General features: G+C 47.9%; 7 protein-coding genes across 7 annotated transcripts; 5 read left to right on the top strand and 2 right to left on the bottom strand.

The window, feature by feature from the left end:
- Positions 1-57: 57 nt before the first annotated feature.
- On the top strand, positions 58-740 carry N7496_005826 (protein transporter TIM23; the record flags this gene model as incomplete). The annotated part of the gene is made up of 2 exons (XM_056698755.1): positions 58-651; positions 717-740. 2 exons carry the CDS (start codon positions 58-60, stop codon positions 738-740), a joined length of 618 nt encoding a protein of 205 aa, XP_056554168.1.
- A 1493-nt stretch (positions 741-2233) lies between these two features.
- On the top strand, positions 2234-5102 carry N7496_005825 (Zn(II)2Cys6 transcription factor; the record flags this gene model as incomplete). The annotated part of the gene is made up of 7 exons (XM_056698754.1): positions 2234-2282; positions 2347-2507; positions 2564-3081; positions 3134-3563; positions 3628-3762; positions 3812-3936; positions 3995-5102. The coding sequence occupies 7 exons, from the start codon at positions 2234-2236 to the stop codon at positions 5100-5102; spliced, it is 2526 nt and encodes an 841-aa protein (XP_056554167.1).
- A 765-nt stretch (positions 5103-5867) lies between these two features.
- On the top strand, positions 5868-7687 carry N7496_005824 (major facilitator superfamily transporter; the record flags this gene model as incomplete). Its single annotated transcript, XM_056698753.1, is given in 3 exon segments — positions 5868-6069; positions 6084-6457; positions 6515-7687. The coding sequence occupies 3 exon segments, from the start codon at positions 5868-5870 to the stop codon at positions 7685-7687; spliced, it is 1749 nt and encodes a 582-aa protein (XP_056554166.1).
- Positions 7688-8665: 978 nt separating this feature from the next.
- Positions 8666-9879, bottom strand: N7496_005823 (uncharacterized protein; the record flags this gene model as incomplete). The annotated part of the gene is made up of 4 exons (XM_056698752.1): positions 8666-8795; positions 8851-9273; positions 9337-9540; positions 9605-9879. The coding sequence occupies 4 exons, from the start codon at positions 9877-9879 to the stop codon at positions 8666-8668; spliced, it is 1032 nt and encodes a 343-aa protein (XP_056554165.1).
- A 420-nt stretch (positions 9880-10299) lies between these two features.
- On the top strand, positions 10300-12145 carry N7496_005822 (uncharacterized protein; the record flags this gene model as incomplete). The annotated part of the gene is made up of 2 exons (XM_056698751.1): positions 10300-11925; positions 12002-12145. The coding sequence occupies 2 exons, from the start codon at positions 10300-10302 to the stop codon at positions 12143-12145; spliced, it is 1770 nt and encodes a 589-aa protein (XP_056554164.1).
- Positions 12146-12858: 713 nt separating this feature from the next.
- N7496_005821 (uncharacterized protein) lies at positions 12859-13972 on the top strand (the record flags this gene model as incomplete). The annotated part of the gene is made up of 3 exons (XM_056698750.1): positions 12859-13031; positions 13087-13739; positions 13803-13972. The coding sequence occupies 3 exons, from the start codon at positions 12859-12861 to the stop codon at positions 13970-13972; spliced, it is 996 nt and encodes a 331-aa protein (XP_056554163.1).
- Positions 13973-14376: 404 nt separating this feature from the next.
- Positions 14377-14877, bottom strand: N7496_005820 (uncharacterized protein; the record flags this gene model as incomplete). The annotated part of the gene is made up of 1 exon (XM_056698749.1): positions 14377-14877. One exon carries the CDS (start codon positions 14875-14877, stop codon positions 14377-14379), a length of 501 nt encoding a protein of 166 aa, XP_056554162.1.
- Positions 14878-15243: the final 366 nt, after the last annotated feature.

Here is a 15243-nt window from a genome sequence, read left to right as displayed (position 1 = left end):
TCTCTGTTCGCCGTCCGTGTATTCTAATCATCTTATCTCCATACCTCCTCCTCCATCATGCCTATCTGGGACAACCTCGGCGGCCGCAAGGAGACCGCGGCGCCTTCTCCTTACGACTCATCCAACGCCCAAGATGCTACTTCTTTCCTTTCCGAAGTCGCCATTCCCGATCCCTCCAGACTCCATCCCCTGGCCGGCCTGAACCAGGACACTCTCGATTACCTAACTCTTGAAGACTCTGCTCTTGACTCCCTGCCCGGCTCTCGCTCCGTTTTGCCTTCTCGCGGCTGGTCCGACGACCTTTGCTATGGTGCCGGCACCACGTACTTGGCCGCTCTGACCCTGGGTGGCGCTTGGGGTCTCGCAGAAGGACTGAGCAAGACGCCGGCAAATGCTCCTCCTAAGATTCGCCTTAACGGAGTGCTCAACTCGATTACCCGCCGTGGTCCGTTCCTCGGTAACTCCGCTGGCGTGGTCGCGATGGTTTACAACGGTTTCAACTCTGCTATCGGATATGCGCGCGGCAAGCACGATTCTGCCAACAGCGTGGCAGCCGGTGCCTTGAGTGGCATGCTTTTCAAGAGCACGCGCGGTGTTAAGCCCATGATGATCTCCGGAGGCATCGTGGCTTCAATTGCTGGTGCTTGGGCCGTACGTTCCCGAATATGACGCATCCACTCCTCCACGAACTTGGCTAACATGTTTCATTCGTATAGGTGACGCGAAAGGCCTTCTTTTAAAATAATACTGGTATGACCAGTCTCTGTCATACTATCATCCTCCTGGATGGCCTGAACAACCATACCCTTCCTGCCCTACCATCCACGACCCAGGCGGTAAACGATCACCGCCAGCTTCTTTCTCCACCTGCAATGTATTACAACGGCTTTTTTTACTCTTTTCCCTTGCAGATCTCTTCACTCCGGCGCTCAAAGCATCCTTGTTTCGCATTTCTGCGTGGGTTGGGAATGGGGTGTGTTTCTGGGTTTGTACTTTTGATTGCTTTTTGTCTGTGTATATAGAAAAGTCTCTTGCATTTCTGGGCTTATCGACTATGACGCTTGTTCTTTAGTGTCTCGTCCTGTATCCTTAATTCTGCGAGGGCTTACAATAGAGAATCATTACGCATTTACCCGTTCAATTTTGTTAAACATCCTGTACAAGCTTCTATAAAAGTAGCTTGCGATACAAACTGAAATTTGATTTCTGTATCGCGATAGAAGCGAAGAATACTAGCGATGATTCCAGCATCTCAAGAGTCATTCGTGAATCTGGATCTCCGTAGGTATCGCCGAACATTGAATCCGGAAGCATCCGAAACGTCCCGAGGCAAAGTATATACCTACCGATATATATATAGGGCGTTGTGTGCCGGATAAGGGCCTCCTTACCCACCGTGATAGGTAGCAATACCTATACAAGATGGATTGTTTTGTGTACTTCCCAAAGTGCTAGTTATCAAGGGCTGGACCAGTCCTAATTTAATCGTGCTAGGTTATTTTCCTATTTGTTACTCTTAAGCTATCTCCATGTTGATGCTCCAAACCCCCAATGCGTAGTGTTTCGCCATCGCGGTGGCCTTTCAACGGCGAGTCGGTACCCTTTTTTCGTCGTTAATTAAGTCGCACATCTATAGCTAATCCATCGGACTCTACCCCTGCCCTAACCACCGAGTTAGGACCGGATGTTCTGTCTCTATAAGATTTTCCCGTATAAAGATAGGTATCAAATGTACCATCCATATAGCCATACCAGATTAGTCTCAGCCTACCTGGTGCGTGAAGAATATAACGCTACGCTCCGCACTTGTTCCCTCCACGGGGGCGTCCCATGGGCCAAACTTTCTACGAAGTACATTTCCTTTGATTCTTGAACGCGTCGTTCTTCCACGTGACGATCCGCAGCCGGGATGTGGGGGCTTCTTACCCCATAAACACCCCCCGTCTTTTTAACGGAGCCAATGACCACCGATACTCCTCTGTATTGCCCATCAATGTGTCGGTAGCTGTAGCCTTTCCTCCCACTACTTGCTCCTACCTCCATCATTGTGACATGTCCACGTCAAACCCACTAGGAGCACAAGGCGCGGGGCATTCCTGCCCTGTCTGTCAACGCGGATTCGAAAGACGCGATCACATGCGACGGCATCTGAAATCTCGTCTGTACTCTCATGACGGCAAATGAAATATTATCCTGGGTTATAATACTGATTTTGAAGCTGATCCAGACATAAATGAACGGTTTTATAAATGCTCCATATGCCAGAAAGCTTACAACCGCCGGTAAGTATGTCGATGGAAGTTGCATCGGGATGGGGCCCCCTATAGATGGTTAATAACCCACAAGGCCCTAGTGATATTTTGACACGACACTATGATTTGCATCACAAGGCTCGAGAGGATGGCTTACCCCGAAAAGTTAAGGGTAAGAGACAACGACGAGCAGACAGGGCCTGTGAGTCCTGCGCCTCCTCGAAGCTGAAGTGTGACAACAATCGACCTTGTACAGTGAGCAATATCTACCTAAAATCGACAAATGATCCAACTAAAATGAGGCCTTCTAGCGTTGCGAACAGGCTGCAAGACCCTGTGTTGAGCAACAACCCGAAACCGCCACCATCCCCGTCCCAGACATCATCCCGGTTAATGGTTCTGCGATACACATCCCACACAGCCGAGATGATGCACACCTCGATACTTCTCAGCCGATGGGATTTGATAATGAAGCAGCCACGCCGACAGAAGTACTACCCTCGACAAATGGCACACTGTCATCAGTGGAAGAATGGCAGTTGTTAGGGCATGAGGGCTGGGCATACCCGGCGTATTTTAAGCATATTGTCACGCCTTCCAGCTCCACTCCGGTCTTCTCGGAGTTCCCTTTTGAGACGTTGAATTATATGCAAGGAACACAAACAGATATGTCTCTAGATTCGTTCAATTTCCTCGACTTTACATTCGAAACCAATTCGGATATGACTAAAGACCTTCAACCCCAAAGCTACCAAGGCATGGAATCCATGGACCCATTTGGGCCCGGATCGGCAGTTTCGCAGCAAGTGGAAAAGGATAGACACCCTTGGTACGTCTCTCTCGCATATTGGCCTAGCTGATTCCATTAACCAACCCTGAAGGCGGTGGGTCCCAAACTCTGATCAACACACATTCACGAATCGAAGTCAGATTGCTATTGATAAGAACATTGTTGACCAAGCTGCTTCATCCCCAAATACTGCGAATTTACCTAGGATAATAGTTAATGACGTTATAACTCCTGGTGTTCGGGATGATTTGCTTCAGTTCATTTCTCGTATAACCAAATCGGAAGTCTCGATACTAGCTTTTCCGGACCCGAATTTCCTCGATGCCCTCATCAAGATTGGGTTTACCAAAAGAGGCAACAGAGACAATTGGATACACCCAGGGACCATTTGCTACCGCAATATGCGTCCAGAGCTGCTCACAGCTCTGACTGTTGCCGGTTGCGTATGTTTTGGCATTCCAGCCATCTGCAAAGCTGGACTCATACTTCAGGAAGTCGCTCGTCTTTCACTGGACCGGCTGGTAAGTTGCTCAACACTAGGGGCATGCTTAATATAAGGAATCTCTGGGCTAAAATTATCCATAGTTTGAAACTGAGAATCACGTTGTGCGGGATCTTCAGTATCTGCAAGCCTATATGTTATGGGTTGACATTGGTATGACTTGTGGTTATCCACGAAAGATGGAAATCGCCGAGAGTCGTTTCCCGCAGCTTTGCACTGTGAGTGCCTTTCCCAGTCCTTCTATAACTCACGATTCTAATTTTCTAGGCTCTGAGACGGGCAGGGGCATTCGATACGTCAATGTACAACACAATAACGCCCACTCCCCAAGACGACGAAGAAACCTTGGAAAACAAATGGAAAGAATGGGCTAGGCAAGAATCATTCAAAAGGTAAAATCATACGTTGAAAGATTCTCCTATTATTTGGTCTAATTATTCATCTTTTCAGACTAGCATATTCTGCTCTCGAGCATGATATGCAAGTTGCTATGGTATTCAACCGCAACCCGACCACGTCGTTCTCAGAATTTACCGCGCCATTACCATCGGCTTCCGAGGAGTGGTTTGCATCTTCGGCAGATGATTGGAGAAAGGCATACCTAAACAATAGCCATGATAACGAAGATGAATCTTCACTCAAGCAACTCCTCGCTAGGCTTAGTATGCTGAACAACCTATCCAGTGGATTGGATCATTCTAAGGCGAAATCTGTGATTCTTCACGGCTTAGCTGGACAGGTTTTCGAATACCAAAAACAAGTCAGCCTTTTCTGTGGTCGTCACAGTCATCGCAGCGCTAATCTCCAACTTGCCATCCGTGCTCAACAACAGGACTTATATCAGTCCCTACTAACCCTTCAGGATACGCCGGAGACGTGTCCGGAAAGAACTCTTATGAAGGAATTTTTGGCGTTATCGTTACATGTCAAAATTGAGGACATAGAGCGTTTTGCAGGGAAGCATGGAGCTGTCGAGGCTCGCCGAATATACTCATTACTTGAGGCCTGGTTTGAAGATACACAGTCACGCCATGCTGTTTGGCATGCAGGTCAAGTTCTTCGAGCTAGTCGCTACGTCCAGCAACTGCAATTCCGAGGCTACGAGGCCATCATGATCTACCATGCGACTCTTGTGCTATGGGTATATGGAATCCTACATTGTGCCCATATCAAACACACAATTACCAGTGTCTCAATTCATCGCGATCGGTCTCGCAGCTCCCAGCATCAAACCCCACCACAAGGGAACAGCTTCCCGCAAGCCGTAATATACCTGGATGGACCAAGTACCGAAGAAACGGCTCGGTTCCTTGAGTCCGGATATGGATGCCCAGGTTTGAAGTTCTGGGATTCCGACTCACCGATTATTGAAGGAGACGAGGAGCATGTGGCTTTCAGTGATCTTCGAATCTCCCATATGGTCATGTCCGTGGGCCGTTTCGCTCTAGAGAGCAACTACCCCGTTACGATCGATAACCAGCGAGTTTTACCACCGCTCGTACATCGTCTTTGTGATATCATGAATGACTTGGGTGCGTTGTCCACTATCAATATTTAATGCATTTTTTTACTGCAATCTGGCACTCGAATTCTTCTCTATTTCTTAGTTTTCGACTGTCGACAACCGATCTATCAAAATTCGAGGAGAAACAAAATAAGCTTCAAATATTTGATTCTGGTGTATCATTGTTATAAGAAGACTGGCTCTCGTTAAGCGCCTGGAAGATCGAAGCCTCAGTAATGTGGGTGTAATCAGGCGAGTCAGCGACCCAATACCAAAACTCCCCCCCCTTATTCGTTCCGAGTGTGGGGTGCGTACCCCCTCGGCAAAGTGCGGGGGGATCATATCCGGAGTATGGGGTATGGGGTAACTTGATCTGTGTAGCAGGGCCTGGCTAATAGCGTAGTCGATATTTTTGATATTCTATCAGTGATTCGCTTCTGACACGGTCGATTCGACAAGCAGCGGGGGCCCACCGATCCGAGAAGAGAACGCCACCGCCACTTCGCGCCCGAAGTTCATCATTTTCGGCAATTTTCATGTTTCCGACAACTGCCTAGTCCATCTGTCCTGTCTAGTGCGAGTCCGGGGATGAGGAAGGGGGCCTATAGAGCAATACCTCCGCTCGCTCTAGCTGGCGATTCATAAGAGTTGGTGATTCCCTCCCTGTCGACAAGGAATTGCATGCGAAGAGGACTGCTCGACTAAAGTCTCCCAGGTCGAAGCAATTTGAGTGCCGGTTTGGGCTCTCCAAGTCACAGCTTTTATACTTCCCATTCCACTCAGTACTCGCCGTTCCTCTTCACGCTTTCCCTGGCAGACATGGATCCCACCAAAGATCCCGTATCCGCTCACGTGGAAAGCGTTGTTCTACCTCAGCACGGAGATACTGATGCGATTGGCGGCGTGGAACTGATATCAAACAACAATGTCGTCTTACTCCCGATCCCTTCCAAGGATCCTCGCGACCCCCTCAACCTACCTGCTTGGCGTCGTATAGTCATTATGCTCACCACATCTATCTGTATGTCTTCGAAGGGAAATACCCTGTCATCCTCTTCTTTCCTAAAATGTTCGCTGCAGTTGGAACTCTATCTTTGACCGTCGTCTCTGGAGTTGGAGCTGTTATTGGCTTTTTTTCACCGCAATATGTGGCAGAGGGGAGATCAACTGCAGAGATCACATATTTGTTCACAATTCCTGCCTTGGCGATGGGAATTGCCAATTTCTTCTCTATGCCATTAGCACTGGCTATTGGCCGCAGACCCGTCTTCCTATTCTCAGCGGCGTTGGTTTCACTGATGTCTCTGCTGTGCGCGCTCAATCAAGGTTATACTTGGCACCTAGTGGCACGTATCTTCTTAGGACTCGCGGCGGGTCAGTCAGAAGCTTTGACACCGATGATGATCCAGGTACGTTCTATGCAGCCTGCCACTCTTTCTTGAGCAGCAGACTTACAAGATTTGCAGGAAACCCATTTTCTTCACGAGCGTGGAAAGATTTTAACCTGGCAATGGGCTATTCAATCCACACTCTCGGGTCTCTTATCTACCATTTCTTCATATCAGACTGCCGTTCTTGGTTTAAGATGGTGGTATGGATTTTATGCCATCACGTCATTCGTGGTCTTCTTGGTTGGTATCGTTGCAGTTCCAGAAACCAAGTATAACCGCCCCTTGGCAGCGTACAAGGGCGATATTGCGACAATTGAGAATATGGTGAAAGCAGGAGACTCGGAACTAGCAGCAAATCCAAAGACTGAAGCAGACGTGACGCGGGTTACTACACAGAGTGGTCCAATCATCGACACGGTCAACTATCGAGGGCGCACCTTCTGGTCTGATATTAAGTTGATGACAGGAAAGCCAGAGTGGAGAAGGCTGGTGGTGTGTTATAAGCATATGCTTCAGCTTCTTTGCTTCCCTAATGTCTTATGGGTTGTGCTCATGAACGGTGTCCTACTGGGTATTAACGTTTCTATCGGCACAACGTATGGTAATATCCTTCTGGACGAGTACCATTGGCTAAGCAGCTCAGTTGGATTCGCTCAGGGTGGACAAATTGTTATCGCATTTGTCTGCCTTCCTGTCCTCGGCTTCTACAGTGACTGGAATGTTAAATGGATGTCACGCAGGAACGGTGGTATCCACGAACCTGAGTTTCGTTTGGTTCCTCTGATCCTCCCAATGATAACTGGCATTATCGCCTGTGTTGTGTTCGGTCAAGGTGGATCTTATCCAGAACGTTTCCATTGGTTCTCTATTGTCTTTGGATACTGTGCGCAGTACTTCTCTTTCGTGGGTGCTAGTATTGCTGGGCAAGCCTACCTCTTAGATGCTTACCCATCGGCCCAGGGAGCTGTACTTGTCCTTGTGTGCGCTATGCGCGGCGTGATTCAGTTCGGCCTTAGCTACGGCATTTCTGAGTTCCAGGCAGCTGCAGGGTATGCAGTTGTATTTGGTACCTACGGAGGATTGACTGCGCTCTTTGGTCTTCTTGGAATTGTTATCTTCTTCACAGGAAAAAGGATCAGACAATTTACAGCAAGGTGGAAACTGGACGATGATAAAGAGGATCCGGAGCATCTGGGTGAAGGGTACCGCACGGCAGGCCTCGGGGGTGATCACATCCACTTCCCATAAGCTGTCACTAGCCTCTCCTTTTTGTCGGGAGGCCGAGGCTGGGACGACTGGATTTACACAAGTTACGGGATTTCTTTGATGAGCAGCCCATGAAATTTTGTACGGTTGGATGATTGATCGATCAGTTCATCGACTCTATTTAACTCCGGTCCACAATGAGTGGTTGGGGCCGGAGCTTTTAGCTAGCAGCACGTCCTATCTCAGCCAACTATCACCCATATTACTCACGTCAACTTACCTTTCATATTCCCCCTCCTCCAGCTAAAAATGTTTGAAAACATACAATGCAAACTTGATAATCCAAAGAAAAGTCACCCCGATGACTGTATTTAAAGGGAAAATCAACAAGAGGTATTAGCGAGGGGGAGGCTAGTACGGCGGACGATAGAGGGGACTTCTCCAAAACTCTTGAATCCTACCAAGTGCCTTTACCGTCCTATACGCTCTACCCGAATACCATAAAATCCTCTTACCTAGGTAGGTACGTACGTCCAACTATGTAGCTTATATCATAAATCACATAGCTCGTTACTAAAGCGTTATCTAGGGCCCTATTTACTAGTATTATATGCAACAACGTGGGTAATCTACTATAAAATTCTAGGTCTTAAGATTAGTCTTGAGATTGGGGATATACGAAATGTATGGATTACATGGGATAAAGAATAGCTGAAATCGAGATTCTGCCAGTTTGAAAATAGTTAACTAAGCGTTTTGGGGAAGTCCCCTCTATCGTCCGCCGTAGGCCAGGAGATATAGTGTCTGTTGGAGTAGCGATTCCTCCACACTCGACATGGTTCAACCCAAATTGCGCACGTTATAGTGTTATACAGGAAAGGCTTCATCGGCATACAAGAATGTACACATCAGATTCACAAATAAACTTCATGTTCATATATTCTACGTCATTCCTTTGGCAAGTTTCTGTACATAGAGGCCTTGGAAGAGACGATTTAGTCCTTGCTTATGGTGAAGGATTTAATAGTCCTTCGCTCCCGCAAGCTGTAGAACCCGGTCAGTCAGAACTGGCTTCTCTAATGGCTCTTTCCTATTCAGCGGATCAATTTTTCCATCTTTCATGGGCGGACCGTGTCTATGAATGTTGCTGCTGTAGCGTAAGCAGGTGACTCCAATGGGTTTTGATAGATCAACATATTCCTTACCAGTGCGGCCAGTGAGTTGTGCCTTCATAATCCCAGAAAAGCTCGCCCTTGAGCTTAACGTCCTCCTCCTTCGCGAACTTTCGAGGGGTCATACAGACGTACTGCACGGATCGAATAATGTCCCCCTGGGGAAGGCAAGCGTAATGCATCGTGCGACTGTCCCAGAGAACAAGATCACCAGGCTCCAAGCATGTCTTGATCAACTCGCAGCCCTGGTCTTTATACCATTGTACATCCTGCTCTGAAAACAGGAAGAGATCTCTGAATTCCTCTTCCGCAGGCGGTGCATCCTCGTGCGCATAGCCCTCTCGTTTGTGCGCGAAAAAGGTATCAAAAAGCTTTGACGAGCCTTTCATTAAAAGTAACCCACCATCCTGGGGCCCATTAGGAGCAAAATTCAGAAGACCTTGGACACATTGCATGCTAGGTTTTATGAGTCTCATTCAATCATCGCGGGTGATTTTGCTGGAGATTCCTATGGCTTACCCCTTTCTCTCTTGATTTTGGTCAACATGCGGCCAGGGAGACCAGTCGATGTCTTTCTGCTGAGGCAAGGTGATGTTCATGCCATCAAAAGACACGAGCAGCTCATCTGTGCCCCACAGGTCCGAGAAGGTTTTAATAAGGTTGGGCTCTGTTCGAGCCTCCCAAACGAATTTCTCATGAGTGGCTGCGTAAGCAGAGTACATTCTGTCCATGCCAAACATTTAGCCCCCATCTGAAAAGATCCTAGTCAATGGATTACTGAACTTACCCTCCCTTAAAGCTCACGGGTAAGTGGTCCCTGGTCCACGTTGCTTTGTCATTGGGGTCAAATCCCAGACCGAATGACTGGAGCCATTGGAGCTGCTTTTGTCGGTAATATTGAGCACGCTCCTGAGAGACGGCACCCTTGACAATGGCAAACCCATTCTTGTGGAAATCGTCCCGCCAATCACCAAACTGGATCCCGTCAAAGGTGAGCAGATCCTTAGAGGTGGTTGAAGGGAGTCGGGACTCCATGGTTGTGTTCACAGTCGTCGCAGACATCCTAGCGAGTATGGCTTATGTCGCTTTATGTCTTTGTGTGCTTCGACGAGAGTTTGGAATGTTAGTGGTTTCGGGAAATGTGGCTTGCGCACCCTTTTGTAATCCCAACAGGCAACTGGACTCTCCAAGGTCTAAGGTCCCCCCGGATGCCGCTTAGCGGCTGGGCGATTGCAAACCCCCGCATCGCCACCAGGAACCCGAAGTGGAGGTGGGATGAAAGCACCCACCATCCACTTCGTTCCGAGAGGACCACGTTCGGTGATCCAACCGAGCCACTCGTGTTCTGGAGGTATATGTCAGTTAAATTTGGTCGTATTCGCAGCTACTTCATACAATCCTAGAAGTGACTGTTTCGCCTCCCACGCTACAAGACACCCTAAGGCGACACCCGTGGCTTGACACGTTACGAAATTCGCGACCATGCCAGTTCCTGTTCAAGTGGCTTACAAGTCTATCGCCAAGCCTCAGATCGGCGAGAACAACTACCAAGGCTTTCACTCTGGAAAAGCTGAGACACTTCCTGAGGGATGGAACGGATACGGCGCCCGCGCTTTGGCTAGTGATATCATATTGGAGCATGATGTCGAGATCAAAGTTCGAGATGGATGTCGTCTTTACGTTGATATATGTCGGCCGGCGAATACAAAGCACAAGATTCCCGCTATATTAGGGTGGTCGTGCTATGGCAAGAAGTATAGCGCACTAGCCATGCTACCAATGACTGTATGGAAATGTTGCGTGGATTTGAAAGAGGACTTGAGTGGCTTGGAGAAATTCGAAGGCCTTGATCCTCAGAAATGGTGTCCCCGAGGCTACGCTATTGTTAGCGTCGACTCGCGAGGCACGGGAAACAGCGATGGACAGATCCCGATTATGGGTAGCCAGGATGGAGAAGATGGGTATGATGTTGTTGAGGCCATCGCAAAAATGGACTGGTGTAATGGCAGTGTGGGCATGGCTGGCAACTCTGCCCTAGCTATTGCCCAGTGGTTCGTTGCTGAGTTAAACCCACCATCTTTGAAAGCCATTGCTCCATGGGAGGGTTCTGCGGATATCTTCCGCGAACAATTCTGCAGAGGTGGGGTGTTTGGGATGAGTAACTTCGATCTCATCACAGAAAAGATTATCCGTGGTCCTTCTGGTGTGGAGGATTTTGCCGAAATGTATCGACGATCGCCTATCGCCAATGCCTACTGGAACGATAAGCGTGCCAATCTGAAGAATATTCAGTGCGCCACATTCATTTCTGGCTCGGATATTTCTTCAATTCATACTATGGGTAGTATTAGAGCATGGCTAGAGATCCCTCACGATAAGAAATGGATCAAATGGTCTGGATACCAGGAATGGTTCGACCTCTACACCGATGCCCATGCCGAGGAGGAGTTAGCCTCGTTCTTTGATCGCTATCTGAAGGGAATTGAGAACTCATGGGAACTGACCCCCCGAGTTCGCTGGACCTGCTTGCAGTTTGGCGACCGGGACCCTATTGAGAATATTGTTTTACCCGGTTTCCCTGTACCTGATACCCAATACCGAGAATTCTTCTTGGTTAAAGGCTGTCTAAAGGACACTTTACCGGCAACACCATCTATTGCCTCCCACGATTCGGAAAATTTCGAGTCGTTTAGTGCATTTGATTACACGTTCTCTGAGCGCTCCCGGCTTCTCGGCCTGCCAAAGGCGATTCTTCATATGTCCTGCAACGATCATGACGATATGAACGTCTATATTATTTTGAGAAAACTGGATAAGAACGGAAAGCCTCTGTTGAGTCTGAATTTTCCATTTAGGGCAGCTCCAGTCAACTCCATTGACGAAATACCGGAGAAAGAACGCCAAAGCACAAATTTATACCAAGGATCTGTGGGAATTTTGCGAGCATCCCATCGAGCTATTGATGTTGAGAAAGGCATCCATCCGCAATTTCCATTTCATCCGCATGAAATTGAAGCCAAGATCCCGCCTGGGACTATTGTACGACTTGAAATCGGTATTTGGGCAATGGGTGTTGATTTCGAGGCCGGTGAATCGATTAGTGTCAGGGTAAGTTTGCTCGATGTCGCCTTCCTACTTCCGTGATGAAAGACTTGACTGACCTCCACCTTCCCACTTATGACAGATTGGTGGCCAATTCCCAAGTCTTGCGGAGTACAAAAGCTTCTCTGCTCCGCGGCCGGACCAGGAGAAGAACAAGGGAATGCATTTCATCCATTCGGGACCTGAACACCCGAGTTCTATCATTCTGCCATTTGTACCTTTTTGAAGGCTGATTGAGGATTGAAACTCCGGGCCTGGTTTTCCATTTGTCACAAATAGAACTTTTGCTATTATTTACACGTTTTTATAAATCTTTCTCGATCTACACGTTGTTCATTTGGCCAAAGCCTGTACTAGAAGATTGTTATATCTGTTAAATAGTAGACATTTTCAACCTCTTTGTAAAGCAACGAGAAGTACTTAATATCCTTTGCGTCCTTCTTTCTTGTAGGGCTTACTGCTTGTTCAGTATCATACTCCTCTTGTACCAAGCTTCCTGGTTCGTGTTGAGAGTGGGAGACTCCCCTAAGAAGAAAATGCAAAGGATCAAAGGAGAGGTTCTCTCTCTCGCTCTCTCATAGTGGAATGAAGTTTCGTGGCTTGGTTTGCTCTTTGAGGGTATCCGCAAAACTGGACCAATCTTTTGCCTGAAGCCTTCAAATGCTTATTCAAGACTTATCCTCTTAATGGAATTGTGAGCAGAAAATGTGGGGGGGTCGGAGAATGTGGCGGGCAACTTAAGGGGAATCCGAGTGGAAACTGCGGGGGTTACTCGGCGCAGCAAGGCGAGAAAGGCATCGGGTGGAGGGAGTCCTCGGGAATTACCATTAATAAAGAGTTCCCAAAATTCTCAGTATCAGTGAAAAAAAACACCAACCTTTTGTCTCTCTCCCGGTACTATAAGCGGATACTTTTGAGTTTATATCGTCCCTTTCCGATATGCCCCCCACGGAAACCGAAACTGTTGCGACTGTACAGGTTGTAGCAGAAGAAGACTTGGAACAATGGCAGAAAGACCTGCAGCGTGATGGGTTTGCTGTCGTCAAGGGCGCTGTTTCCCCCGAGGCGGCAAACATTTGCGCAGAAAATATGTACTCCTGGCTGGAAGGATTGTAAGGTCACAGTCAATCTGGTTGTTAAAGAAATCAAACTAAAAACCTATTATAGTGGCCTTGGCTTTGACCGAAACGATCCGTCGACCATTCATGCGGATAAATTGCCCGTCATAAATGAGAAGGGCATGTGTCTTAATTATGCTGTTAGCCATGAAGAGTTTGTGTGGAGGATTCGATCAGAGCCCGGCGTTGTTGATGCGTTCCGTAAGGTATACGGCGAAAAGGATGTGATTGTTTCGTTCGACGCCGTCAATTTCGCATTCCCAAACCGCACGGATCTTCCTCCCAATAAACCATGGCCACACCAAGATCAGAACCCAAAGAAACCAGGACTCCGGTTGATGCAAGGGCTAGTCAATATACTACCTAACGGTCCTAAGGACGGAGGCCTCATTGTTTGTAAAGGGGCCCACTTATTGAGCGAACAATTTCACAAAGAGATGTCATGGGAAGACCCAATCCCTGCATGGAACCCGGAATGGTATGGCTTCACGGAACGAGGCATGCAATGGCTAGCAGACCACGGCTGTGAATGGGTGAAGGTCACTGCGGACCCAGGAGACTTGCTTCTCTGGGATAGCCGGACACCCCATTACAATCTACCACCCGAGGGCACCACACCACGATTCTGCATCTACACATGCTACCAGCCGGTAAAGGACGTCACCCAGGAACAGCTGAAGAAGAAGAAGGCTGCATTTGAGTGTAAGTCTTAGTCGCTTATATGACTCTAATACGGATCTAGAAGCTTATGAATTCTTCTTGCAGCATGGCTTGGAACAACCCACTGGCCCAACGCACAACATGTAGGCTCAAACAGGGCAACACGAAACGGAAAGGATGATTTTTATAACCGATCGGAGCCAATTAACAAACCTATCCTGGACGAAGAAGCGTTCAAGTTGACGGGCATACCCTTTATTCAACCCGAGGCATGAGGCTAGACAAAATTCGACTGCTTCCCCTGAGCGCAGAGAATATTAACTCTGAGAGATAATTCCGATGTACATGGTCTATATATCTATTCAGTGTACGGGAATTTTAAGAGTTATTACCAATATCATGTCTTTACATCCGACCTACATGACGTTTACCGAGGAATTAATCCGGAAAACTCCAAATTGCGTAGTGGATCAACACCGTTTCACATAGTCACTTGGAGAACCTCTTTACCGCCGTCGGAGGTGACTCCAATGTGGCACTTCAATTAAACATGTAGACCTATACTGCTGTTTTCCTTATCCCCGAATCTCGAATCCTGAAGCATCCGATACATCCCGAGGCAAAAATATTCGCGAATCTGCAAACTTCTATTTAACCAACGAACGGCATTTCAGCAAGTTTAAAGGAGATAATCCGCTGCCACACCAGCCAACATAAGACCGATCATGCCCATAGCAGACTTGGTCAAAGGGCGAGGTACGACAATCCCAGCACTATTGGCAGTCGAGCTCGCAGTGGCACTGCTCGAGGTCGCCGAGGCCGTGGTATCAGTGCCGGTACTTGTTGCACTGAGAGTGACAACTCCAGTACCTATAGCAGTCGCAGTCGCAGTCGCGGTGGCATTGGCATTGGTGTTACACCAAACCTGGCCAGGCTCAGATGCCTTGATGAGGCATTCAGCTAGATCACCGACAGTCTGGCCTTGAGCCAAGCAGTAGTAATCGCACCCGTCATACTCGATGACAGAAGCCGAGGAGCAACAGCTGCTCATGATTGCAGAGTAATTGCCCTTCATTGGCATTGCGCAGGCGGCATCGTGCGTGGGGATGTCGTATAATTTCGCGTGACAGCTGGAGGTTGCCGAAGCGGAGGTGGTGGTCGAGGTAGTAGTGACTGACATGGCGTCTGTTGCACAGATTCGGGGAATGGAAGTAGTTGCGAGCGAGTGAAAGGAAGAGAATGAATTTCTAAATGAGTGGAATGAAGTCGAAAGAAATTGCTTGACTGCACTGACAGCGAATTAGCAACTCAGGACCATCTTATACAGCAATGACCCGGTAACGATAAAACGATATCTCATCAATATTATCTCCATGTTCCCACTCAGCCTCACTCTTTTTCTAGCCTTCGTGGGGCTAAAATTCCCCAATTGACCAACCGGATTGCGATGTTGGCCATGATGGATATAGTTATACTAAACTCCTGCATATCCTGAACTATTTGGGTGTTAAAAGCCCATTCTAGCTGACAAAATGTCTCAAGCTCA

The sequence above is a fragment of the Penicillium cataractarum genome (assembly GCF_028827025.1).
Source record: "Penicillium cataractarum strain IBT 29864 chromosome Unknown utg000005l, whole genome shotgun sequence".
Lineage (NCBI taxonomy): Eukaryota > Fungi > Ascomycota > Eurotiomycetes > Eurotiales > Aspergillaceae > Penicillium > Penicillium cataractarum.
This window is presented reverse-complemented; position numbering and strand designations above follow the sequence as displayed.